Here is a 24,299-nt window from a genome sequence, read left to right on the forward strand (position 1 = left end):
AGCGCCACTGTACATGATTGAGTCTCCTAAGAATGATATCTATATGGTCTCTGTTGCTATATAGGGTCAGTGTTATGAATTCTATATTCTGTGGGGTTTTTTGGGGGGGGGGGTGAATGTAGGGTAGGGATGGTGGCTGTCCTTGTAGTAATGACTGATGGCACTTTGGGATGTCTCGACTGTTGCTTTTGGACATGCTTCTGCGTTTCAGAGGTGTGTGTGTGTGTGTGTGTGTGTGCCCTCAGTGAGAGAGAGGTCTGTCTGGGTGGTAAAGTAAAGAAATGTGAAGTAAACCAGTTAACTTTGAGTGAGAGGCTGGGAATAGCAGGCCAACATGTAACAGCTGGGCTCTGGCTTACAGTGAATTTCAGACATATATATATATAATACAGATATACTGGGCATAGAGATGTTCATTTATCAAGGTGGTGCTGCGGTATTGTCTACTCTCTGGATATCTAGTGCTTTTTGTTTGATTTAGTTGTTTTTTTACACGTCCTGCCTATACTCCAGCTTGAAACACACTGCCATTTCCCTCTGTTTGTGTTCCAGCCGGATGCTTCTAGAACCCGTCCCTCAGGAATTCTACGTGTGTTTCCATGACTCCGTGGCAGAGGTTCCCGTGGAGATGGCCTTCCGCCTGTCTTTCGGCCTGGCCTTGTGACGAGCCGTCTGCCAATAGTCTCTTATGAACTCTGGTAACACTACTACCTATCGGCAGACAGTCAACAGCAGAGCACAACCCTGTTTCATTAGGCACCAAACGGAAGAAAACAGACAGACGGGGAGTACATAAACTCCAATAAGATTCACATTTKCTATCACAAAATATTTTGCTACGGTTTTCCCTAATGAACACAACCCTGGTTTTAAAGGTTTCACAGTTGACCTCAACGCCTGCTTACTGTCGGTCGGAGATATTCTGGGATCTAAGACTCCCTCTTGTGCCTTGATTACCTGATGGCAGGTAACAGGAAACCTCACAGACCAAGGTTGTTCTCTGTTAGCCTTGGATCAGCTCCAGTGGAACAGCAGGACTGCGTCCAGATAGAAATATGTTATGTGGAACAAGCATGAGGTWTAAGGAATCACGTCAGCTCTATTCATGACATTTCTATCTGTAACATCCCACTACGAAACAGGTTTTGGGGCGGCAGGTACCCTAGTGGTAAGAGCGTTGGGCCAGTAACCGAAAGGTTGCTGGATCGAATCCCCGAGCTGACAGGGTAAAAATCTGTCGTTCTGCCCCTGAACAAGGCAGTTAACCCACTGTTCCCCTGGTAGGCTGTCATTGTAAATAAGAATTTGTTCTTAACAGACTTACCTTGTTAAATAAAAWRTAAATATACCCTGTCCAAAATGGCTCCCTATGTAATGAATAGATTTTGACTCTGGGTGTGTGGAAGGACAAGCCACTAAAAACTGAGTATTAATACCTCAGAAAACATGCTGGATTTAATTTTTTTAAAGGGTAGATGTGAGTTGGCAGCATTGTTCTGCTGTTCTGGCCATAGCAAGTCTCATTCTAGTTCTGTGTTTCTGACATTCCTGTTAGCTAAAGTGTGCCAGACCAAATAATATGGGAAAAGTCTAAACAGCATTCTTGGGACATACCAACTTACGTCACGCCATTGCAGTTGAAATGTAAAAAGGTTAAAGTTCGGAACGTCCCAAGGATCCCAAACAGCACTGACCAAATAATATGACTGTTCTTGCCTGCTATCCTCTCCACATTGGCATGGCAACACAGCCTTAGGTAGAGTTCTATTCATGTTGCTGTTTTGGAGGAAGATAAATGTGTTATATTTTATTTAAGATGTACAGTATTTTGTATGGAAATGTAATAATTTGTGATACAAATGTGACAATTAAAAGAAGAAAAACATATTTTGGTTTCCTCTGGGTCATTTTCTCAATTTATCAGAAAGAAACATGTTACGGCTTCTGCTTGCCAAAATTAATACGAAACCATYCGTATATTTATACAAATGAAAGTCCTTCATGATCATCAGGCAAACAGCGCTCTGTTATTTCAGTCCTGCTGTTACAAAAATAAGCTTGCCTTAAATTCTTAATCAATCTACATTATGTGGACTTCCACAAACTAAGGATCTATAAATGAAATAAATACATGCTGTCTGATGTGGCTGTAGCCTCCATTATGTCATCCTAGTATCAGGACTAAATTGACTGACTGATGCGTTGGTTTGAACTCTTGATAGTATACATCATTCTGAAATGACCACTTAATATGACATCACACAAAGAGAAAAAAAGAAGAAGAAAAATGCCTTTTCATAATCTGTCAAAATACAAAAAAAATAACACATTGTCCATTTAGCCCCAGAGTCTAAACTGCCAGCAAGCCAAAACATTTGAAAACGGTCAAATTCAAGCAGCACTCTCCACAACAAGGACCAGATTCTTCTTGTAGCAGTCCAGACTACAGAGAGGGATCCCAGTCTTGGAGCACGAGTACCTCTTCAGATTACTGCACCCRTTTATCCCACAGCCTACCGGTGCCAGGGGAGGGGGGCACAGGGCAGCAGGGGTCGGGGCAAGCACCCCTATTGGGAACGAAATCCCCATTCCCTGGGCTGAGTCACAGTAGCGGACCATGGGACACTGGGCCTGCTTAAACTTACGCTCCCTCATACTCTTGATCTTGGCCTTGGAGGTCTTGGTGAGCCTCTCGATGGTCTGGTTCTTGTCCTCCTCTGCCTTCTTGGCCGCCTGCAGGCGCCTCTTGCGGGCACACTCCTCTCTCTTCTGCATCATCTCGGTGGTCATCTCCTTCTCCTTGTAGCCCATGGGCAGCTCCAGGAGAGGCTGGTTCTGCTGCTTGTGCAGGAGGGCTTTCTGTAAGGCAGAAGCACACACACACACACACACACACATAACCATTCAGGTTCAGTAGGATGTAGAACTAAAGCTTTACATAAATTCAGGATTTTCTGTAATCTTCCAAGTTTTTAAAGGAAAACGCCACATGAAAACTTTGGGTATTTGTTTCATTAGTCCATTGTTGATATAGTCCCTAAATGTTTTGCATGGCAGCAATCAAGTTAAGATACATAACTTTCAAAATACAGAAATATCTTAAACTTGATTGCTGCCATGCAAAACATTTAGGGACTATATCAACAATGGACTAATGAAACAAATACCAAAATTACGTTTTTGGCTGGGATTTTCCTTTACCTAATAGCCGTTTCTCAGATCATATTGTGACCTGGCCTGGCAAAATTCCCTGAGTCAAGCCACGTGGTCAAGTGAAAGTTATCCCTACTTTGATATGACAGACTAGTCTGGGGCCTGCTCTCTTGTTACATTACCTGTCTGGCTGTGAGCAGGGACTCATCGATCTCCTTCTTCAGCTCTCCGTTGTCGTCCAGCTCTCCTTTCTCCAGGGCGTCCAGCCACTTCTCCTCCTCGTCCACCGGCTTACCCAGGGAGTATGAGTCCATGTCTGGCAGAGGAGACGGGTCCAGGTTACTGTCCTCATCTAGAGGCAGGGAACAGAAAGAAAACAAGTGCATGGTTATGATATTAAAAAGACATGGCTATGATCTAAAATGGCACCCTGTTCTGTATATAGTGCACTACCAGGGTCAAAAGTAGTGCACTATATAGGGAATAGCATGCCATTTCATTCAAACACTTGATGTTTGGCAAAGACAGAAACAGGCTCACTGAAATTACATTAAACATTTGCCTTGTGCAGTGAACTTATTTATTCAGTGCCTTCAGAAAGTATTCATACCCCTTGATTTGTTGCGATACAGCCTAAATTCAAAATAGATTTCCCCCCCCACCCATCTACACACAATACCCCATAATGACAAAGTGAAAACATGTTTTTTAGAAATGTATGCAAATGTATTGAAAAATAAATACAGATCAAAGGAAATTGGATGCACCTGAGCTCAATTTGGAGTGTCATAGCAAAGGGGTGTGAATACATACACTACCGTTCAAAAGTTTGGGGTCACTTAGAAATGTCCTTGTTTTTGAAAGAAAAGCTAATTTTYTGTCCATTAAAATAACATCAAATTGATCAGAAATACAGTGTTGACATTGTTAATGTTGTAAATGACTATTGTAGCTGGAAATGAATTTTTATTGAAAATCTACATAGGCGTACAGAGGCCCATAATCAGCAACCATCACTCCTGTGTTCCAATGGCACGTTGTGTTAGCTAATCCAAGTTTATCAGTTTAAAAGACTAATTGATCATTAGAAACACCTTTTGCAATTATGTTAGCACAGCTGAAGACTGTTGTTCTGATTAAAGAAGCAATACAACTGGCCTTCTTTAGACTAGTTGAGTATCTGGAGCTTAAGTATTTGTGGGTTCGATTACAGGCTCAAAATGGCCAGAAACAAATAACTTTCTTCTGAAACTCGTCAGTCTATTCTTGTTCTGAGAAATGAAGGCTATTCCATGCGAGAAACTGCCAAGAAATTGAAGATCTTGTACTACGCTGTGTACCTCTCCATTCAGGTACCTCTCCATTCACAGAACAGCGCAAACTGGCTCTAACCAGAGTAGAAAGAGGAGTGGGAGGCCCCGGTGCACAACTGAGCAAGAGGACAAGTACATTAGAGTGTTTAGTTTGAGAAACAGACCCCTCACAAGACCTCAACTGGTAGCTTCATTAAATAGTACCCGCAAAACACCAGTCTCAACGTCAACAGTGAAGAGGCGACTCCGGGATGCTGAGTTCCTCTGTCCAGTGTCTGTGTTCTTTTGCCCATCTTAATCTTTTATTTTTATTGGCCAGTCTGAGATATGGCTTTTTCTTTGCAACTCTGCCTAGAAGGCCAGCATCCCGGAGTCGCCTCTTCACTGTTGACGTTGATACTGGTGTTTTGCGGATACTATTTAATGAAGCTCCCAGTTGAGGACTTGTGAGGCGTCTATTTCTCAAACTAGGCATATATTTGGGGAAGGGTATTAAACAATTTCTAGAGTTGAAAGTTTCACAGTGGTCTCCGGCATTGTGAAATGTAAAAATGTTTGAACTACCAAGACTTCCTAGAGCTGGCACCCGGCCAAACTGAGCAATCGGGGGAGAAGGGCCTTGGTCAGGGAGGTGACCAAGAACCCAATTGTCACTCTGACAGAGCTCCACAGTTCCTCTGTGAAGATGGGAGAACCTTCCAGGACAACAGTCTCTGCAGCACTCCACTAAGCAGGACCTTTATGGTAGAGTGGCCAGACAGAAGCCACTCCTCAGTAAAAGGAACATGACAGCCGGCTTGGAGTTTGCCAAAAGGCACCTAAAGACTCTCAGACCATGAGAAACAAGATTCTCTGGTCTGATGAAACCAAGATTGAACTCTTTGGCCTGAATGCTAAACATCACGTCTGGAGAAAACCTGGCACCATCTCTACGGTGAAGCATGGTGGTGGCAGCATCATGCTGTGCGGATGTTTTTCAGCGGCAGGGACTGGGAGACTAGTCAGGATCGAGGAAAAGCTGAACGGAGCAAAGTACAGAGAGATTCTTGATGAAAACCTGCCCCAGAGCACTTAGTACCTCCGACTGGGGGCGAAGGTTCACCTTCCAACAGGACAACAACCCCAAGCACACAGCCAAGACAACGCAGGAGTGGCTTCAGGACAAGTCTCTGAACGTCCTTGAGTGGTCCAGCCAGAGCCCGGACTTGAACCCAATTGAACATCTCTGGAAAGACCTGAAAATAGCTGTGCAGCGAAGCTCCCCATCCAACCTGACAGAGCATGAGAGGATCTACAGAGGAGAATGGGAGAAACTCCTCAAATATAGGTGTGCCAAGCTTGTAGCGTCAAGAAGACTCATGGATGTAATCACTGCCAAAGCTGCTTCAAAGTTCTGAGTTAAGGGTCTGAATACTTACGTAAATGTGATATTTCAGTTTTTTATTTTTGATGTATTTGCAAACATTTCTAAAAACCTGTTTTTGCTTTGTCATTATGGGGTATTGTGTGTAGATTGAGGGGGTAAACAACGATTTAATCAATTTTAGAATAAGGCTGTAACATAAAATGTGGAGAATTTCAAGGGGTCCGACTACTTTCCGATTGCAATGTATATGGAGTGTATATATAGTAAATAAATCACATTAAGCACATAATTACTTTTATATTGAACATGAGTGGATATGATGAGTGTAAGAGACAGACCTTTGCACTCACCAAGCCAGGCCCGGTACTGCTCAAGTGGAACACCCTCAGAAGGTTTATCATCGTCATCATCAGAGTCGTCATCGTCGTCCACGATCATCAGAGGACACTGGGAGTGGGCTACACCAGGGACCACAGTGAACGTTGGCACACTGGTTCATGAGAAAAGAAGGAGAGAGAACAACAAACCATACATTTAAAGGGACCCCCCAGATGAAGTTGCTGCCACTATTTTGACGTAATTTCCTGTCATACAGAAGAAATGCACTTTTAGGTTTCACCTCCGAAGAATGACGATACTGTACTGTACATAGTCACGAATTGGGAATTTCCATGTGGAGTTGATAAACATCAACAATTAGGACACTGACAGCTGTCAACAAAATTTAAACAGCAACAACATTAGCTAGCTAGATTAGGTTAGCAAGATAGCTAGATAAGGTTAGCTAGCTATCTTGCTAACCTAATCTAGCTAGCTAATGTTGTTGCTGTTTAAATTTTGTTTTAACTCCACCGTATTCAAAAGATTAACCAGCTGGCTCTTCAGCTGATTCAGGAGCTGGATTTAGTGAAAAGTTCACCACAGATGGAAACCACTAGCCTATTTGTATTTATTATGGATCCCCATTAGATGCTGCCAATCTCTATTGTTATCTCCAAAATGTTGGCATCTTCCCTTTATTGCAGCCGCGAAACTGCCATAGAAATGGAGGATATTGTGTTCTCAGTCAACTTACCTGATAAAAGATAAGGGTCAAATTTAAAAAAGAAATGTTAGAAAGAGTAAGACGAAACTCTGGTAATATGGATAACTACTGAAAGATTGTTGATATGCAATTATTTTTTTTACATTGTAATGGACACGGTGTAACTTTTGGTAGGCTGCTGGCAGGCTTTGGATGCGGTACAGCAAGCCAAGTCAGCCTGTGCTCATGGTTCTCACAGGGAAGTGAAATGATAGGCTACAATGACTTTGCCGCAAATGCCGCAAATGCCAAGTAACTACAAGTCCCTTGAATTTCTTTCGCGGGTGTCTTTTCATGATCTGGATAGACACTTGTGGTTTCTAGCTAACGTTACACCAATCAAAGCAGTGGAGTGTGTGGCAAAGCAGCACTTTAGTGGCCAAAACCTTGGGGCAACGGGGGGGAGCGGGTTTGCAAAATGCTATCATATCACGCAATTATACCATTTATAAAAAAATTCAGGTATCTTTTTAAAAATCCAGACTAACAAAAAACTAAAAAGTGAAAATTGACTAATTATCCAATAGATTATGATAYTTTTCTGCTAAAATGTAAAAAGTGATGGTGAAAAAACAAAATTTACACCCCTATGGTTGTTTGCTCCATGGCTAAAGAGACAAGGCTGTTTGGCTGATTTCAGTCATKAAGAGGAAGAACTTTGCAGCTGTTTCTGATTAATAAACAATGCCATGCTAATGGGTGGTATCATTCAAATAAAACCCAGCCCAGAAATAAAATGTAGGCTGAAAATAATTTGTATGTCATATCAAAGGAAAAGACAACGCATTTACGCGGATTTGCACGAAGTGGGCAATTCGGATTTGTCACTTCAAGTCCAAATATTATATCATACTTTAACTAAAACGATGACTTATTGACTTAAATTGTTGTGCAAAAAAAAAAAAACGTCTGTCAAGCAAAACTATTAAAATGGCAGCGAGGTCTCACCTTTTTGTCCCAACTGTTTGGCCTCCCAGTTTGATCTTGAGTCTGAGCTGTGTGGGGGGCTTGACCACAATCCCAGAGTCTGACTCCATGGCCTCTGAGTAGGARCCCATTGTCCCATTGTCACGTTGATGCTTCTTGTGCTTTTTGTGTTTCCTCCTATGCAGGCTGTGTAAGCCCACGTGGTCTCCATCACCTGTAGTAACAGACAACAAATAGAGATGTAGATAAGATATATAAACAAAGTCAGGCCTATTTGGTAGTGTATAATGTTGTTATGGGCTCAGTTGGTAGCGCTTGGTTCCCGTTGGGACCACCAATTTATTTATTTAACTAGGCAAGTCAGTTAAGAACTCATTCTTATTTACAATGACGGCCTACCGGAGAACAGTGGGTTAACTGCCTTGTTCAAGGGCAGAATTACAGATTTTTACCTTGTCAGCTCGGGGGTTCGATCCAGCAACCTTTCAGTTACTAGCCCAACGCTCTAACAACTAGGCTACCTGCCGCCCCAATCTGCATGCATGGCTGACTGTTAATCGCTTTGGATAAAAGTGTCTGCTAAATGGCATGTATTATTATTATTATTATGTTGCCATGTATGTCTCAAAAGAATGGCTAAGGTTAGTGGCTTCTGGACACTTTATAATATGTTATTTGTCTGGTAGTCAATATGATGGTGTAAAATGTTCAATTCAAAACCATGCTTGAGACATGGGAGCATAACATCAACAGTAAACAAACAACTCACCTAAAATAAACCTTGGGTGGATCATGTCTTTCCTTTTCCCCATTGAAACGACTGTATATATATCAATCAAAACCAGAAAACGGGTTCTGCCAGTCTACATCCTARCAAGTTGGCCTTGCTCTATCTACGGAAGAGTCGTCAGCAACTTGTTCGCTAGGTAAACAAAATGTTTGTTACTGTAACAGTTAGCTATCTAACTACTCAATGCCATCACKGGACGACCAACCTACTCGAGAGTTGTCACGCGCTTTGATAGCGTGATAAGTAGCATAGTCTACTTTGATGAAGCATTTGCAAGCCCAACACGTGTTGTCGATTGACAAAATACAACTGACTAAAGTTAGCTAACTTAGCTAGCTAACGTTATCTGGAATAATTAACTAGTTAGATGGCTTCCTTTTAGATAAATGAACGCTAGTTGCTCACGAATCAAGGTAAGGATGAAGCTGCTTTCCTTCAACGCATTTCCCCRTTGTTTGTATAAACACGACAGTAATGCAGAGTCATTTGAAAATACACAAGACAATGAAATCAAAACTAATAGCTAGCTAGGTAGTTACGCTAGCAGCAACGTAGACTTCCTTGCKGCTTCGAAGACGATTATGACTGTGGATTCGGATACGCTGTTGCCATGAAAGTACTGTCTAGACTTGGCTTCTCGACTGTTCCACTGATTCGATTCATTCATAAATTGTCTAAGATCATTTGTTACTATTTTATTATTGGGGACATGGGGGAAATTATACATGTTTATAATTATGTAGTTAGTTGATTTACACAATTACAGTACAGTAATCTCAAAATTATATAATATTTTGACACCTGGGTAATGTAGTCCACACACCGGCCACTTGTGTGGACTATTGCTAGTGGAAAAATACATTATCCAGYGGCGGCCACTGTACGATTAAGCACAAGATACGCAAGGTCAGTCATGAAACRAACGTGTTTGTAATATTAGTCGGTTGTTGATCTTCTGAAGTTTATTCCTGTGTAAATAATTTTGTGCAATGTATTTCAGTCTAACTCTGTGCATATGTTGCTACTTGTTCCTTTATTTGTTCTGCCTTTAGTGCACGATAATCCACTTCAGTGCTGCCATACGGCAGAAGCAAAACAACATAGTAGCTAGCCCCAAGGTTTGTCAGAGGGCGCCATTATTCCTGACGTCTTTAAATCAAACGACGTCAGGAATAATAGCGTCCTCTAGTGGACCTTGGGGCTGCATAGTAAGTGCCAACGATATCACACTCAGGCTTACCATTGTGTAATGAATGCATCCCATCATTATACCATGATAAAACAAGTAAATTTACATTATTTCCATGTTTTGTAACTTGACCCAACAATCAACATTGCATTAGTATTTAGTAGGCAAGCAAATTCACAACTATCCATGTGTCATCATGCACTGTCACATTGAATATCTATATTCCCCAGGAGGTGCGATTGACACCACAGGCAAGCTTGCTCTGTCAGTGCTGATTGTTAGAAGGTGATTTTACAGGAGCCATGAACTACGCTCGGTTTTTGACAGCTGTCAGTGCAGCTCGGAAGCCCTCACCTATCCGAATGTTAAGTAAGTCGTCATGGTTGTAGAACTCTATTCCATATTGCTATGTTCTGTGTTTTGCCATGTAKAATTTCCCTTTAGTATTTTTTTTCTTTGTCAGTTTTCAGATATTTTTATTTCATTGGTACCTTTGTAACCTTTGTACCTTGCCCCCCTCCATCCCAAAGCTGAAATCCAGCAAMGGTCACCCCCATCCATGATCTCCTTGGCCGCAGGGGCTCCTAACCCCAACACGTTCCCCTTCCAGTCCTGCTCCATCCAGGTGAAGAACGGGGATATGCTCACCTTCGACGAGACCATGATGAAGAGGGCTCTGCAGTACTCTGCCTCCAGCGGGTGAGTCAGTGACTGAGAAGACATTGGGTCTGTCCAAAATGGCACCCTATTTTGTATATACAGTGCATWCTGGAAAGTATTCAGACCCCTTGACTTTTTCMACATTTTGTTACATTAGCCTTATTCTAAAATTGATTAAATAGTTTTCCCCCTCATCAATCTACAAACAATACCCCATAATGACAAAGCAAAAACAGTTTTGACATTTTTGCAAATGTACTAAAGATAAAAATGGAAATATCACATTTACATAAGTATTCAGACCCTTTACTCAGTACTTTGTTGAAGCACCTTTGGCAGTGATACAGCCTCGAGTCTTCTTGGGTATGACACTACAAGCTTGACACACCTGTATTTGGGGAGTTTCTCCCATTYATCTCTGCAGATCCTCTCTGTCAGGTTGAATGAGGAGCGTTGCTGCACAGCTATTTTCAGGTCTCTCCAGAGATGTTCGATCGGGTTCAATTCCGGGCTTTGGCTGGGCCACTCAAGGACGTTCAGAGACTTGTCCTGAAGCCACTCCTTCCTTGTCTTAGCTGTGTGCTTAGTCTTTGTTCTCTTGAAAGGTGAACCTTCGCCCCAGCTGAGGTCCTGAGCGCTCTGTGGAGCAGGATTTCATCAAGGATTTCTCTGTACTTGCTCCGTTCATCTTTCCCTCGATCTTAAATCAAATCAATCAATGATATTATATAGCCCTTCGTACATCAGCTGATATCTCAGTGCTGTACAGAAACCCAGCCTAAACCCCAAACAGCAAGCAATGCAGGTGTAGAAGCACGGTGGCTAGGAAAAACTCCTGAAAGGCCAAAACCTAGGAAGAAACCTAGAGAGGAACCAGGCTATGAGGGGTGGCCAGTCCTCTTCTGGCTGTGCGGGTGGAGATTATAACAGAACATGGCCAAGATGTTCAAATGTTCATAAATGACCAGCATGGTCAAATAATAATAATCACAGTAGTTATGAGGGTGCAGCAAGTCAGAACCTCAGGAGTAAATGTCAGTTGGCTTTTCATAGCCGATCATTAAGAGTCATCTCTAGCTCCTGCGGTCTCTAGAGAGTTGAACAGCAGGTCTGGGACGGTAGCACGTCCGGTGAACAGGTCAGGGTTCCATAGCCGCAGGCAGAACAGTTTAAACTGGAGCAGCAGCACGGCCAGGTGGACTGGGGACAGCAAGGAGTAATCATGCCAGGTAGTCCTGACGCATGGTCCTAGGGCTCAGGTCCTCCGAGAGAGAGAAAGAAAGAGAGAAGGAGAGAATTAGAGAGAGCATACTTAAATTCACACAAGACACCGGATAAGACAGGAGAAGTACTCAGATATAACAAACTGACTCTAGCCCCCCGACACATAAACTACTGCAGCATAGTTCTCCATTCCCTGCCCTGAAAAACATCCCACAGCATGATGCTGCCACCACCATTCTTCACCGTAGGGATGGTGCAGGTTTCCTTCAGACGTGACGCTTGAATGCCCAAGTAGTGTCAATGCTTGGTTTCATCAGACCAGAGAATCTTGTTTCTCATGGTCTGARAGTCTTTAGGTGCCTTTTGGCAAACTCCAAGCCGGCTGTCATGTGCAKTTTACTGAGGAATGGCTTCCGTCTGGCCACTACCATAAAGGCCTAATTGGTAGAGTGCTGCAGAGATGGTTGTCCTTCTGGAAGGTTCTCCCATCTCCACAGAGGATATCTGGAGCTCTGTCAAAGTGACCATTGGGTTCTTGGTCACCTCCCTGACTAAGGCCCTTCTCCCCCGGTTGCTCAGTTTGGTCGGACGGCCAGCTCTAGGAAGAGTCTTGGTGGTTCCAAACTTCTTCCATTTAAGAATGATGGAGGCCCAGATCTCTGCCTCGACACAATCCTGTTTTGGAGCTCTATGGATAATTCCTTTGACCCCATGGCTTGGTTTTTGCTCYGACTGTGGGACCTTATATAGACTGGTGTGTGCCTTTCCAAATCATGTCTAATCAATTGAATGTACCACAGGTGGACTCCAATCAAGTTGTAGAAACAGCTCAATGATGATCAATGGAACAGGATGCATTGGAGCTCAATTTTGAGTCTCAGACCAAAGGGTCTGAATACTTATGTAAATAAGGTATTTATGTTTTTCTTTATAAATTAGCAAAAATGTCTAAAACCCTGTTTTATTGATTAATGAAGAAACTGTTTTTTAAATTCATTTAAAAAAATAATGCTGTAACATAACAAAATGTGGAAAAAGTCAAGGGGTCTGAATACTTTCCGAATGCACTGTACATGCACTGAGTGTACAAAAACTTAGGAACACCTTCCTAATATTGAGTTGATCCCCCTTTTGCCCTCAGAACAGCCTTAATTTGTTGGGGCTTGGACTCTACAAGGTGTTGAAAGTGTTCCACAGGGATGCTGGCCCATAATGACTCCAATGCTTCCCACAGTTGTGTCAAGTTGGCTGGGTGTCCTTTGGATGGTGGACCATTCTTGATACACACGGGAAACTGTTGCGTGTGAAAAACACAGCASCGTTGCAGTTCTTGACACACTCAAACCAGTGCGCCTGGCAGCTACTACCATACACTGTTCAAAGGCACTTAACTATTTTGTCTTGCCCATTCATCCTCTGAATGGCATRCATACACAACCCATGGCTCAAGGCTTACAAATCCTTCTTTAACCTGTCTCCTCCCCTTCACCTGCACTGATTTGAAGTCGATTTAACAAGTGACATCAGTAAGGGATCATAGACAGACCAGGTGAARGCTATGTCATGGAAAGATGTTTTGTACACTCAGTGTAGTGCACTACTTTTATAGGGAATCGGTGCTATCTTGGACACACCCGTTGTGTATTGTTAAGTAGCATCTCTTATCCCACATAAATCTTTCAAAAGTCTGCGGAAGCTTCTTCAGAGCGCGATAGGAAAGAGTCAACAAGGACATTGCCTTTGAAAGCGCTCCGCAACACCAACGRAGTAATGTACATGACTAGCTCTACGCACGGTCAGGAGTTTAGACTGTAGAATCCTGCGGACATGAATGGTTTGAAACAAGKTTTATTACGACGTGTTTGAACTGGTCAACGCTGTTCCTTGAAACGGTTAGGACAGCATGACGCCTATGCTAGTTAATGGCGGTGGCAGAAGGTTATCTCTTAACAGCTTCTTATCTACCTTTTACAACAGTCTAAATAGTAAATAGTGGCTCATATTGGTCTGTAGAGCTCTCAACCTGTGTGCGTGCGTGTGCTCTCGACCACTGCTTTGCTTTCCACAGCGTTGGTTTAATCACTTCTGATAAGAGCTAACAGGACGATAAAGCCAAGGYTGCTTCCTAAAAAGCACCCTATTATGCACACTAGGATTAACGTTTCACTGGATGTCAAAACCGAACCTTTTATTACGACATACCCTGGCTGCTATTCGAGTTTTATTATTAATGATTAGGTCTATTTCTTGCTTAAAAAAATACACATTTTCAAGGAAATAAGATGAGGTTAAGGTGAGATAACATAGGGTGAGGTTAAGATAAGGTGATGTTTTGTAACTGCAGGTTATTCATGATGAGGCGAATCTGAATGTTCACTTAATTAAGTCAATATGTCCACTTMGTCTCACATGGACATCAATTTGAAAGTTCAACTAAAGTTAGGATTCGACCCCTATGAATGGAACTTTTTTAACTTCGGCCTCTGTCTAACTGTATATAGAATCCCGGAGCTGTTGACTTGGATGAAGACCCTTCAGAAGAACCTTCACAGCCCTCCTACAGCCAACTACAGCGCTGAGAAGGGCCAGATGGACATGTGTGTTACTACAGGCAGCCAAGAGGGTCTCTGCAAGGTATCACATTTCCATTTTAGTCATATAGCAGACGCTTATCAAGAACGACTTACTGTTAGTGAAATCATCTTAAAATAGCTCGCTCCGACAACCGCATATCACAGTAAGTAAAAGGTTCCTTAATGAAGCAGAAAAGAGAAGTGCAAGGAAGGTAAGTTAGGTGTGACTGCCGCTAATGATCCGGCGATCCCATGAGCCTGTCCTGTTCTTGCCCTCCCCTCTACTACTTTTCTCTGTGTTTTTGGCAGGTGTTTGAAATGCTTGTAAATCCCGGAGACAACGTTCTTCTGGACGCGCCCACGTACTCTGGGACTCTCGCTGCAGTAAGAGCCTCTACTCACAACCACAGATACACACATAATCACTTTCTCTCTCTGTCGCACACTCACTCACTCAGGCAAGCTCTGTTAGCACGAATGGCAAGGCCACTGTTGAGAAATCAAAATGTGACGGATAGTGATATCAACAACAACAACATAATGTTAATAATAATAGATATAAAAACTCACTCTCACGTTTACTCTCTCACACACACACACACTGTGTTCGCCTTCCCAAGCTCCAGCCATTGGGATGTAACCTGATCAATGTGCCCAGTGATCAACACGGTATGATCCCGGGTGGGCTGAAGGAGGTGCTGTCCCGCTGGGACCCGGCAGATGTCCACAAGCCACACAGCACCGTACCCAGGGTCCTCTACACAATCCCCAATGGAGGAAACCCCACCGGGGCCTCCATGACCACCCAGAGGAAGAGGGAGGTCTACGAGGTACGGTAGAGTCTGCAGACCCATAGGCCCTATTCAAATAGTTCAGAAATGCATCCTTCCTTCCTACTTTCCTTGGAAGTAGTCCCAGATCTGAATTGGTTGAATTGGTTAAAGTAACAGGGTGGTAACCTTGCTTTCACCTCTCCAAATTATTTTTTAGATCAGTGCTTACCTCATGGAAACCTCAAGGAAGTATTCAAACAGATCCCCATTAGCTACTGCACATGCAGCAGCTACTCTTCCTGGGGTCCGCATAAAACGTACAAATACATGACAAAGTACAGAACGGATATAGACAAGAACAACATAAGATATTATATTACATTCAAAATTATAATACATTCAAAATAAAAATAGGAGTTATGTATTGGAATGACACCAAGAGACGACAACAACGATACTATTTACACACTATTCATATATACAGTACATMTTCATATTCTTATGTACAGTTCAATTAGATCTTTAGAAAGAGGAGAGGCATTCTGATACATACATTTTTTTAAAGCTTTTTTTTGTTTTTGCCAGAGTAAACTCTGGTGGCAGAGCATTCCATGATGACATGGTTCTACACAAAACTTAGCGGCATATTAAATCTGTTTTTTTTATTGGTTACCGTGAAGAAACACATAGTGGTATGGCTGGTGGGGTACGTATGTCTGTTTGAAGTGTATGCAAATAGATTAGACAAGTGGTTAGGCATTTTCAACAGACAAATGTTTCTTAAAAAGACTAGAAGAGAAGTAGTCCATTTCTCCTCTACCATGAAAGACTATGATGCATGTTGTTGATGTCAGTTCTGTGTGTGCAGTTAAGGGCAAGGCGTGCTGCTTTGTTTTGATCCAGCTGCAGCTTAGCCAGGTCTGTCTTTTCTGCACCTGAACACATTACCGGACAGGTATCAAGACGGGACAAGATCAGAGCCTGAACAACTAGTACAGTTGATCTTTGTGTCAAAAACGCATAACATGTTTATATAGCAGACATAACTCTCCCCATCGTCACAACAACTTTGTCAATGTGACTTGACCATGATAACTGACCATCCAATACTCCTCCTAGGAGTTCAGCTTCTTMAACTTGTTCAATGGTCACACCCTTTATGCACAACTCCAGTTAAGGTCTACGAGAATGCTTTGAACCAAATACAATGCAATTGGTTTTAGATGTATTTAAGAACAGTTTATTGTTTTTTACCCATTCTGACACTGACTGTAACTCCTTGCTGGGAGACTGAGTGAGCTCACCGGTTGTAGGTGCTGATGTGTTTAATGTGCAATCATCAGCATATACAGTCATTTTAGCTTCTTGTAAGACAAGTGGCAAATCATATGTAAAAATAGAGAAGAGTAACGGCCCAAGGCAACTGCCCTGCGGGATACCGCACTGTACATATCTGATGTTAGAGATGCTTCTATTGAAAAATATTCTCTTGAGTTCTATTGGATAGGAAGGGAAAGGGAAGGAAAGGGAGGCAACCAATTTGAGTAGAATACAGACTGCAGAGTACAAAGCCATAGTGTATATTGCAGCCACAATGACACATAGTGTCTGTAGCCTGAACCATAGTGTCTATAGCTTTGTCCCAGATTTGTTTGTGCTGTCCTGTGTGCTGTCTCTGAGTTAGCAAGACAGCACAAACAGATCTGGGACCAGGCCCAACTGACATTCGGGAAGGACATTGGGAGGGACCCAATCTGAATTCATTGTTCTAGTTCTTATTAAGGATTTCCTTAACAGTCTTTTTCAAATAGGGCCAGAGTTTGACATGGTCCTGGTCAGGTCACTGACTCATGCATATGGGAGCGAAGGGAAAGGGAGGGTTTCTTTCTGAAATGATTGTGCTAGTTCAATTCAGGCCTCTGTAAAATATTGATTTCCCTAAAGGTCTACTTCACAGAATGAATCAAGATGTTGTTGTCGTTTTGACAGCTTGCCAGGCAGTATGACCTCCTTATTATTGAGGACGACCCCTATTACTTCCTACAGTTTGACAAGGTAAAAATAGTTTCATTGTTTAATGTATGACTTTGTATGTTTTATTGGGACACATTGCAATGGCATCACCCCTACTGTATATAATAGAACAGGCTGCTCATGCGTCTTTCTCTCTCTCTCTGCAGCCTTGGGCTCCCACGTTTCTCTCCATGGACGTTGACGGGAGAATCATCAGGACAGACTCCTTCTCAAAGATCCTGTCGTCAGGGTGAGGCAGACTGTCAGATCGCCAAGGCAACTATGTGGGTTTAGAGGTCAGAGGTCAGGGAGGAAGAAGGAAGTACAGTCACTGTATTCATTTACCTTTTATTTATGCAGTTTTGTCTAATTGAGAACCATCTCTTTGCCAAGAGAGACCTGTTCAGTAGACTAGGGTGGTCTAGCAGTCTAAGCCGCTGTCTCTGGAGCACATGTACGATGTACCACTCCCAGCATGAGTTCGAATCYGGCCCACTACTCTTTCAGCAATCTCTGACCTACCKTTCACCTCTATATCTCTATATCCAATAAACATACAAAGACTTTAAAAAATATAGTTTAAAAAAAGACCTGTTCAGTTTGTTATTACACTATTACTAGCTACTTTTGTGTGATTTTTGTAGTCTGTCTCTCTATGTGGTTGTCAGAACTTTTTACAGAGAGACTGTCAGAAGCTGTGTACTCAGTGGGTTATTGAGTCCTTGTTTTTCCAGTTCATGTGGACAATTGAATTACTTTGTGCTATTCCCGGTAGGTATTACACACACACACACACACAGTATTGTACAGCTAACCTTGTGGGGACACACAATTCAGTCCCTTTCAAAATCCTATTTTCCCAAACCCCTAACCCGTACTCTTACCCTAACCTTAACCCATAAACCTAACCTTAACCCTAAAACTAATTCTAGCTCCTAACCCTAAACCATAATGTAATTCTAACCTTAACTCTAAACCCCCTAGAAATAGCATTTGACCTTGTGGGGACTAACAAAATGTCCCCAGTTGGTCAAATTTTTGTTTGTTTACTATTCTTGTGGGGACTTCTGGTCCCCACAATAATAGTTAAGCACACACACACACACACACACACACACACACACACACACACACACAGGATGCAGCACTGCTGTGCCTAGGAAGACAGAGGACACACTGCTCGTTATTGTTGTTGTGATGTTCCTTCACCAGTGAAACGGCCCCTTTCTGCCTTTCCCATGTGTGTGTGTGTGTGTGTGTGTGTCTCTGCAGGTATGACCCTCTGTGTCTGTCTTTGCAGGCTGAGGATAGGCTTTGTGACTGGGCCCAAGCCGCTGGTGGACAGAGTGGTACTACACATCCAGGCTTCTACAATGCATACCAGCACCTTCACACAGGTGAATGAACCTCTACTTCTAACCCCATCACCCCCTCTAAAATTGCATCACCTTCCCCTTTAAAAGTAGACCTAGTAGTAAACTACCCCACCATTCGCTTTGAAACACATGTAGTAGTAATAAATAAGTAATATAGCATGCATGTCTTAGTAAACTGCCGTACCATCCCCTTTAAAATGAATGGTACGTAGTAATAAATATCTTCAGGCATATTTACTTTCATGTGATGTTTGGTTGTATTTCCTACTTTGCCTCTAGTCTCTAGTCATTGTTTAAATCCCATATGAGGCTTCTTTCCTGTGACTGTAATCACAGCAAAACATGAAACTGCGTTTTCAGTAGTGCACGAAGTAGCAACACGTTCTCCAACAGAAAACGAAGGGAAAAAAAGATTCCTWGGCAAATCAAGGTAGTAAACATTTCAGGTAGTCCCTCCACGTTTTGGCCTGCCTTCTTCCCATTTGGTTGCTTGTGAATACGACCTTGATTATTTTTTWAAAGTTATTTTGCCGGAAGAGACAGTTTGCAGCAGTTTTAATGTGAGTAGTTACCATAGCAACAACGAGACAAATGCAGTCATCTCGAGAGATATTACTATATTGTGTTCTATTTAATTCTGTGAATGTACTGTACCATTCTCAGTATAGATTAGTGGCATAATTGTCTGTGTTCTCCCATAGAGATGAGAGTAGACAGAAAGCGTTATTTGTTTAATCCGTGTCATCACAGAGGTTAATGAAAAAATCCACTCAAAAACAATATTTAGGTATTTTTTTCATTAGTCCATGGTTGATGCAGTCCCAACATTTTTTGTTTTCATGTCAGCGGGCAAGTTTTCAAGATAATTGGACTTTCAAGAAGCAAAGTGTCACCGGCCACATCATCATGATGCTGGATTTTTCCTTTTAATGCAACACAAATTCAGTTTTCATGAGGTGGCAGAACGAGACAGTCACGCCCACTCGCTGCCTGCTCTTTGTAGACGAATATCATGTTATCGTAACATCTATGGATTATTTTCACGCATACGGAAGGAAGTTAGGATCGGGTATATGAGGACGTGTGAGTCAAAGACGAGCACACTGTCTGGCTCTCTAGAATATATATACTGTCTGTCTCTCTGATCGTTACATCTGTTTTTCCTGAGTAAATATAGGTGATATAGAAGTATGGAATGTTCTAGACAATATGGAATTCAGAAAGAGTTAACTTCCATTTGCAACACTATGCACTGGAACATGCAACAGATGCAGTGTTGACTACTCCTCCTTCTCTCCTTCTTTCCTTCTCTCCTTCTCTCCATCTCTCCCTCCAGCTCATGGTGTCCCAGCTGCTGCATGGCTGGGGTCAAGAAGGCTTCCTCAACCACGTAGATGGGTAGGTCAAAGGTCGTACCACTGGCAGCTGTATAAACAACATGCATCTATGGTGTCAATATAGCTAGAGATATGAGTTGTTTGTGTTATGTGTTGTTGTGCAATTATTGCTTTTTTTGGGGGGGGGGGTATTGATTACAATATGAGCAGTTCAGCACTCTACAGTATGATGGACAAACCTTTTCTCTTTCAGAGTGATTGAGTTTTACAGAACACAGAGAGATGCCATGCTCTCCTCTGCAGACAAGTGGCTCAAAGGTTTGTGTTTCACTCACTCACATGGTTGTGTCCGTTGAAGCCTAACATTAAAAAAACACTCATGAAGCCAGCACCTCACACAGCGCTAGTGCCTTGTTAAAATCACAAAGCATCAGAGGAAGTAGTGCTTTGCCAAAGGGGTAATAAGAAAGAAAATCCCTGCTCCTGCACCAAACAATACCTAGACCCATACCCCCTCTCCATCCCCCCCCCCCCCCTACTGGTTTCGTCTCTTCCTCTGCTGTGATGTGTGCTGGGTGGTGTTGTGTGTGTGTGTCCCGTGTGTTGTGATGTGTGCTCACCGCCAGCTGTGTCGCCGCTGTCGTGTCGCATTCCTGCACTCCGCACCCTCGTGGCTGTGTGTGGTCTGCTCGTGCACTGCTGTGTGTGACCCGTCCGCTCTCCGCTCGCATCGGTCCAGTGTGTGTCACAGATCGTGGCAGAGGCCGGCACGCCGCCCCCACACCCCCCCCGCCCTCCCGCCCACCCACCGCCACTCTCCCTCCCCCCACCCCCCCCCCGCCCCAGCTGCAGGCATGTTCCTGTGGATCAAGGTGAAGGGCGTCGCAGACACCCAGAAGCTGATCATGGAGAAGGCTCTGGAGAAGGAGGTAGGTACACAAACACACACACAGTCTAAACTCTACCCTACAGGCCCACCTGATCTCGGGCTCCACCACAGCTCACACATACACTGACTAAACTAATACAACCTGTTTGACTGAATGAGATTATGTTTGGTGTTTTAAAATAGTCGACTTGCATTGAAGTCCTGTATCTTTGGGAGGTTCCTGTCGTTTATAATATCTCTGTATTTTAGATACTTCAAGAAGAAGTTTACTCCATTTGAACCAAATCTCTATTTTCCATGTCAATAGAAGGGCCCAGACACTTTTTCTTGTGAACTCACTTGTTTTAGAGAAACTTACCACACCAGCAATATACTTTCTTACGTTTTATCTGCAGTTGTAGAGGCACAGGAAAAACATGAACAAAAGGCAAAAACACTCAAATACCTCCTTTTAGAAACCGCGATGCTCTCAGCATAGTGATGCAGGTCTTTAGATGTTGTACACGTGAAATTGTGTCATTCCGAACTTTATTYGCGATGTTAAATTCCATTTGATACGTTTCCTCTATCCGGCAGTGCTGYTTCTCCATGTAGAGCACACGGAAAAGTATTGTGGGCTACATCGAGAAGTACAACGTGGAATACAACATTGCGGATGAAGTTCGGAATGACACAGTTTCGTGTGTACAACAGAGAAAGATCTGCATCACCGTACTGAGAGCGTTGATGTGTTTTTGGAGCTTTTGCTCATGTTTTTCTGTGCCCCTACAACTGCAGAACAAGCATAAGGAAGTATATTACTGGTGGGGTAGGTTTCTCGAAAGCAAGTGAGATCCCCCCCAAAAAGTGTTTATTGGCACTTCTATACCATGCCATTACCATTGAAAATAGAGATTTGGTTCATATTAAGTGAACTTCTCCTTTAACAACAATTCGGCTACAGGTAACCCTACTGTCTGTTTTGTTGTCTGGCGTTAATGTCCTACTCATGCATGCAGGATGAGCAGCAAGAGATTTTCACTAAGGGCCGGGCTAGTGCTTGTCAGAAATAGGATATTGGATAGTATGTGAAGCTGYCATTATCCAAGAAGGCAAATGGATTTAAAATCCCACAGTTTCCCCCCGCCCACATAAGAACACTCCAAATCCACGCTGATTGGTCTGCTTCTATGTGGAAAGAATAGGAAACACAATCGGGGCTTTTTAAAATCTAACATTGGGTATTTTCTTCACACTGCACCAAACAATTGAAGCCAATTGCAGTAGATTATAAAAGGCTGGTTATGTACAGAGTGGGTCTGGGAAATGGTAAAAGTAATAGCTAATTTAATATCAGCACACAGAATCTACTGTACAAGCAGCAGTTTTATGATACATAATTCAGAGCTTCAAGATAAGTGTGTGTGTGTGTGTGTGTGTGTGTGTGTGTGTGTGTGTGTGTGAGAGTGAGCAAATTAACTATGACAGAAGCTCATAGGGTCTACAGCCACCAACTGCAGTACAGTTTTGGCCCCTTTTGTCTTAGTGTCCATATTTGGTAGTAGGTGCTGGTTGGTTAAACATTTTCTGTTGTCCTACTGTAGGTGCTGCTTGTCCCTGGAGGTGTATTCATGATCAACAGCTCAGAACCGTGTCCTTATGTCAGAGCGGCCTTCTCCCTCTCCACACCGCAACAGATCGACGAGGTAAAGAAACACACACACATGCAAATGCAGCCACACACACACACAAACACACTTGAAGGCAATAAATGAGTAATACATGTACCTTCTCTTTCTTTCTCCACAGGCTTTCAAGAGGCTCTTTGCACTCATCAAGGAATCTTTGTGAGGAGTACATCAGATAACAAATGGACGACAAACTATTTTCATTGGCAGAGAATTTTTTTTACAAATTCACAAGCTTCCAGTTTTATTAGTCGCATGTACGGGATACACCGTCCGACGAAATGCTTACTTGCAGATTCCTTCTCGACAATGCAACAACAATAATAAATAATAAAATATAAGAATASGAACATGAATGGCTCGGTAGAATAGTATAAATGCTTTAGCATAAGTTTAATACAGGAAGGCAACATTTATAGTCTAGTATTTACCAATCATAATAAGACTTTGGTATCAGCAGTTGTGATGTGTGTGTGTGTGCGCTCCGATACTGTCTGCTGCGTGCCTTCCTCCGGCACTGCTTTGAGTAGATGTCCTGGATGGGTGGGAGCACAGTGATGTACTGGGCCGTCTTCACCACCTGCTGGAGGGCCTTGCGGTTGTGGACAGAGCAATTCCCGTACCAGGCCGTGATGCAACCAKTYAGGGCACTCTCAATGGTGYAGCGATAGTATTTGGAGAGGACCCAGGTCTCATGCAGATTTTCTTCAGCCGCCTTAGGAAGTAGGGACGCTGTTGCTTCCTCTTGACAAGAGTGGTGGTGGTGTTGGTCCACGTCAAGTCCTCAGTGATGTGGATGCTRAGGAACTTAAAACCAGCTGACTCTACTGCAGTCCCGTTGATGTGGATCGGGGCATGTTCCCTCTGCTTCCTGAAGTCAGCAATCAATGCCACAAACTTGAATCACCTGCAATCACAAAAATACAAATTTATGTCAGACAAGATACGCATGTTGCCTTGGAGATGACTGTGAATGTAATCACCGTTTTGCAGCCATTGGTCTACCTTGGTAGCTAACACTGTGTCACACTATTTACAACTCTACAACTAAATCAGCATTACTTGAGCCGAGCATTTCTGAAGACCAAAACGTTCATAGTTTTTAACTAAAATGTTAGACAGTATGTACGCTGAACAAAAATATAAATGCAACATGCAACAAATTCAAAGATTTTACTGAGTTACAATTCATATAAGGAAATCAGTCAATTTAAATAAATTCATTAGGCCCTARTCTATGGATTTCACATGACTGGGAATTGTCCCAATCCTCTTCAATGGCTGTGCAAAGTTTCTGGATACTGGCGGGAACTGAAACACGCTGTCGTAAATATCGATCCAGAGCATCCCAAATATGCTCAATGGGTGGGCTGGTTAGTATGCAGACCATGGAAGAACTGGGACATTTTCAGCTTCTAGGAATTGTGTACAGATCCTTGCGACATGGGGCCGTGCATTATCATGAAACATGAGGTGATGGCGGCGGATGAATGGCATGACAATGGGCCTCAAGATCTTGTTACGGTATATCTGTGCATTCAAATTGCCAAATGTGTTCATTGTCCGTAGCTTATGCCTGCCCATACCCTAACCCCACCGCCACCATGGGGCACTCTGTTCACAACGTTGACATCAGCAAACTGCTCACCCACAAAACGCCATACATCATGCTGTTTAATCAGCTTCTTGATATGCAACACCTGTCAGGTAGATGGTCTATCTTGGTAAAGGAGAAATGCTCACTAATGGGGATATAAACACATTTGTGCGCAACATTTTACAAAAATAAGCTTTTTGTGCGAATGGAAAATTTCTGGGATCTTTTATTTCAGCTCATGAAACATGGTACCAACACTTTACATGTTGCGTTTATATTTTTGTTCAGTATACATTTGTAAAGATTAGAGAAAATGTAACAGTTGATCGATCCATGCACTTATATTGTCATGATTTTGGTGAGGGAAA

General features: G+C 42.8%; 3 protein-coding genes across 10 annotated transcripts in view; 2 read left to right on the top strand and 1 right to left on the bottom strand.

Annotated features, from left to right (window-relative positions):
- Window positions 1-1,880, top strand: part of LOC111952813 (protein inturned) — a 40,855-nt gene extending 38,975 nt beyond the window's left edge. For both annotated transcript variants that reach the window (XM_070435354.1, XM_023971744.2), the window contains exon 17: window positions 553-1,880. In XM_070435354.1, the coding sequence (XP_070291455.1) occupies window positions 553-664 (112 nt within the window). In that variant the 3' untranslated portion in view covers window positions 665-1,880. The remainder of the gene's footprint in view (window positions 1-552) is intronic.
- LOC111952866 (INO80 complex subunit B) lies at window positions 1,780-8,694 on the bottom strand. 2 transcript variants are annotated; one of them, XM_023971837.2, is made up of 5 exons: window positions 8,613-8,694; window positions 7,865-8,057; window positions 6,183-6,322; window positions 3,336-3,505; window positions 1,780-2,859 (listed from the first exon to the last, which is right to left on the bottom strand). In XM_023971837.2, exons 1-5 carry the CDS (start codon window positions 8,653-8,655, stop codon window positions 2,392-2,394), a joined length of 1,014 nt encoding a protein of 337 aa, XP_023827605.1. In that variant the 5' UTR covers window positions 8,656-8,694; the 3' UTR covers window positions 1,780-2,391. The 2 variants fall into 2 exon arrangements, with proteins under 2 accessions (XP_023827605.1, XP_023827596.1); XM_023971828.2 differs by having other exon boundaries at window positions 6,171-6,322.
- On the top strand, window positions 8,680-22,690 carry aadat (aminoadipate aminotransferase). Of its 6 annotated transcripts, none has more exons than XM_023971782.2 (14): window positions 8,680-8,769; window positions 10,053-10,191; window positions 10,353-10,521; window positions 14,208-14,340; window positions 14,589-14,663; window positions 14,900-15,109; window positions 17,042-17,107; window positions 17,233-17,315; window positions 18,366-18,462; window positions 19,778-19,839; window positions 20,032-20,120; window positions 20,625-20,707; window positions 22,251-22,352; window positions 22,456-22,690. In XM_023971782.2, the coding sequence occupies exons 2-14, from the start codon at window positions 10,125-10,127 to the stop codon at window positions 22,495-22,497; spliced, it is 1,278 nt and encodes a 425-aa protein (XP_023827550.2). In that variant the 5' UTR covers window positions 8,680-8,769; window positions 10,053-10,124; the 3' UTR covers window positions 22,498-22,690. The 6 variants fall into 6 exon arrangements, with proteins under 6 accessions (XP_023827550.2, XP_023827574.2, XP_023827540.2 ...); XM_023971806.2 differs by having other exon boundaries at window positions 8,701-8,769; window positions 10,120-10,191; XM_023971772.2 differs by lacking the exon at window positions 8,680-8,769 and adding an exon at window positions 8,956-9,046.
- Window positions 22,691-24,299: the final 1,609 nt, after the last annotated feature.

Source organism: Salvelinus sp. IW2-2015, linkage group LG3 (assembly GCF_002910315.2).
Source record: "Salvelinus sp. IW2-2015 linkage group LG3, ASM291031v2, whole genome shotgun sequence".
NCBI classification, from domain to species: domain Eukaryota; kingdom Metazoa; phylum Chordata; class Actinopteri; order Salmoniformes; family Salmonidae; genus Salvelinus; species Salvelinus sp. IW2-2015.